Source organism: Venturia canescens, chromosome 3, assembly GCF_019457755.1.
Source record: "Venturia canescens isolate UGA chromosome 3, ASM1945775v1, whole genome shotgun sequence".
Taxonomy (NCBI): domain Eukaryota; kingdom Metazoa; phylum Arthropoda; class Insecta; order Hymenoptera; family Ichneumonidae; genus Venturia; species Venturia canescens.
Window position 1 is genome coordinate 23,559,083 of NC_057423.1, and position 3,590 is coordinate 23,562,672.

Here is a 3,590-nt window from a genome sequence, read left to right on the forward strand (position 1 = left end):
CTTCGGTAATGATTCAAGTTCATTTGCTGTTAATGCCAATGGATGTTTCGCCGGGTGGATAGCATACATACTTGCACATCTTTCCATCTCGACCTCGACTTCAGTAATGATCCAATTTTGAAAAAAGAAATCTCGTCGAAAATTGTACCACCTCAGGAATACAAAAGATGCAATACAGGACACATAAATTTGTCGAGGGAGGGGCATTTTGAAAAAAGAAATCGCCATCTCAGGAATGTAACACAGGACACATAAATCTGTCATTGAGAGCAAATACTTCCAGTCTGATGCAAACTTTCATATTTTCTCAGAAAAAAACAATATATTCCTCTAAGCAAAAATTGGGGGAGGGGCATTTTGAAAAAGAAATCTTGTCGGAACTTGCGCCACAATACATTTGTCATTAGTGTGACATGTAAACATCTTTCGTCACGGAGTCCGATAATTAAGATCATCTTCGGCAAGAGCACTTTAAAAAGAAAATTCCGTTCAATCTGATATACCGGAAACATAAATCAGTCATTGGAGGGTGTAAAAAAATCTTTTGTCTCTTCAAAGTGCCGCCGCACCCCCGCTGTGCGAGAACCCTCCCCTCCACATGCCGTGCAGCCCCGCAACGGTCCGCGCGCTCCCCCGTCCCCGCTCCCCCCTGAGAGCCCCATGGGTTAGAACTGGTATAGCCTTACTACTCATGAATCATGAGAATATCCGATTACACTCGATGATGATAACATTGACAACGACGATGCGATGGATTTATTTGATTTGTTTGGATAATATTGTGAGGTTAGAATCCTACTCTGTTTATATATATATATATATATATATATATATATACCTGAAAAACGATGGTGCACTATGACGACACGCTCACCCCCCTCCGCACACCCGCAAACCTCTCGCCCACAACGCCGGCCGCTCGGCCTAGTGGGGGAAAGGAGTGGGGATAGGAGTGGGGGTCGCCATAGTGCACCACCTACTACTTGAGTATAACACCAATGACTTGTTTATTTTAGAGGTTATGTTTCAGTTTTCATGCACTTACTATTATGTTTTCCATTCGTATCAAAAGATAATAAAAGTGGATTTTTATGTTTTACAACATGACCGTCAATATTCTTTGCAAAAAGATTTCTTGTGTTACAGAAATCATGCTGTAAGACCGGCCCACCAACTACCATTGACACTAAGGTATTACGCAACTGGAACATTTCAAGCAGTTATTGGCGATTTAGGTGGCATCCACAAGTCAACAGTTTGTCGAATAATAAGAAGAGTTACTGAAGCCATTGCTTCACTCTTACCATTGTATATACAATTCCCAGCTACTAATGAGGGCCAAAGACATATCAAAGCCGGCTTTTACAACATTGCTCGTTTTCCTAGAGTTTTGGGTGCTATTGATTGTACCCACATTAAACTTCAATCACCAGGTTCATGTTTAATCTAATCAAATATATATTATGGAAATAATATAATAGGTATAGTATAAATGATATCAATTTATATATAGGAGGAGAATATCCTGAGATATTTAGAAATAGAAAAGGGATATTCACTTTAAACGTGCAGGCAGTATGCAACAGCAAGCTACAATTTTTGGACATTGTGGCACGGTGGCCCGGTTCAAGCCATGATTCCACTATATTCAATGCAAGTAGAGTGCGAGCACGATTTATTAATGGAGAAATACGCAATGCAATACTACTTGGTGATGGTGGATATGCGTGTTCTAACATCATATTAACGCCATTGCTGCAAACAAATACTCGAGCGCAAGAACTTTATAATGAGTCACACATCCGTACTCGAAACGTTATTGAAAGAGCATTTGGGGCATGGAAACGGAGGTTCCCAGCTCTGGCATTTGGATTGGGGATGCAGCCTGAATTTGCTTAAGCAGTAATAGTTGCAACAGCTGTTCTTCAGAACATTGCGCTAGAGGCAAATGATCCTGAACCATCCGTTGATGCGGATTTCATAGAAGCTCTACAAGCATTAGAAGTTGCTCCAGATAATGTGCATAATAGTGTCGAAAATGCTAATGTACGAGGATTGTTAATTGATACTTATTTTTCAAGGTGATTTTTTTTACTTATTTAATATTGAAGCTACGTCTATACATATGATATCTAAACGATACTTCTATACATTTCTTTTACAGACTTGTTCGGTAAAGTCATAAACGATAATTTTTGCGATACAACGATCGCAGCTAATTTTTCCAGTAGGAATATGGTCCAAACTTACTTGGAAAATATAAAGTTGAATATATAGTCAGTCAATCATTGTAATTTTTTATGATATATGTTTATTAGTAATGATAACATTACTTTAACAACATTTTTAATAAACTATGTAATAAAATTCGAATGATCATTTTAATTTTCTCTTTGGTCAACCGCAAAAAAATACCAAATTTTTTTTCGTTATTATAACATTGTTTAAACAAACTTATAATAAACACAAAAAAATAACGCATATTTTTATTCAAATAGTTATTTTAATACTTTGTTAGTTCGGCCTCTTCAGCTTGTTTTTGCAGTATTTTGATCTCTACATCGAGATTGGCAGCTTTCAAGCGAGCGTCATTAATCTCAAGCTCTTTTTGGAGAACTTCCATCCTCATTTGAAATAGCTCCTCCTTTCGCTCCTCATCACGTTTTTCTTCAACTGAAAGAGTTCGTCTCACCCTTTTTGCAGCCTTCATTTCTGGCGATTTCTTACTTCTCAAGAGCGTAATGCCCTTACGAGAAGGTTCAAGCATTAATTTCGATTCTTCTTGAATGGGTTCTTGCTTGTTTCCATTATCTTCCAAGTATTCAAGGTTGCAATATGCTTCCTGTTTAAAAATAATCACATTGTTATTCTGCTAGGTGATTCAAAATATTTATTGCCCACAAATGTATACGTACAACTTCTGCATTAATATCATCCGAAGGAACATTGGTCGGGTGAATTATCGAAGTTTCTTCGAGTGATCCCTCTGAGATTAGAAAATTTTATGTAGAAAAAGTGAGTGTTGATTTGGAATAGTGAAAATTTTTTGTCTTACCTAATGGCTTGTCACTGTCCCAATAAGATGGTTCTCCGTCTACGGACGATGCCATAAAGGACATTATAGATTGCTCAGCTGCGGTGAATTGGAGGAGATTTCCTGGACCACCACCAGTTTTGAATAATTCCATTTTATTATGAGCATTTTTTTTCTAAAATTTTTTTTCAGATCGTCGTATTTAGCCCTTAAATTTTTTTTCGTACGTGGTATCGAATTACAAGCATTGAATGATGCAGTAATTAAATCCCAAGTTTTATCCTTTTCACGCCATGTTACTCCATCGGTTTGCTTGCATTCAATTACGCTTTTATGTTCTTCGATTATTGCCACTAGAGTGTTTATTTCTTCACCTGAAAAATTCGCGCCTCGTTCCCTTTTCATTTTCATTGATTCGGCCATCTAATAAATTGAATTAAAAATTAATCATTTAGTACTTTGTTGCAACAATTCAGGTCACTTTCTTCAACGTGTTATTTGAACCTTAACCTCAATCCGTATGATCTCAAATCAATATATCAAAAATTAAACCAAA

At 37.0% G+C, this 3,590-nt stretch overlaps 1 protein-coding gene across 1 annotated transcript; it reads left to right on the top strand.

The window, feature by feature from the left end:
- Positions 1–691: 691 nt before the first annotated feature.
- On the top strand, positions 692–2,185 carry LOC122408491 (putative nuclease HARBI1). The gene is given in 4 exon segments (XM_043415283.1): positions 692–786; positions 1,147–1,433; positions 1,514–2,046; positions 2,165–2,185. Coding segments are annotated over 4 exon segments (936 nt in total).
- Positions 2,186–3,590: the final 1,405 nt, after the last annotated feature.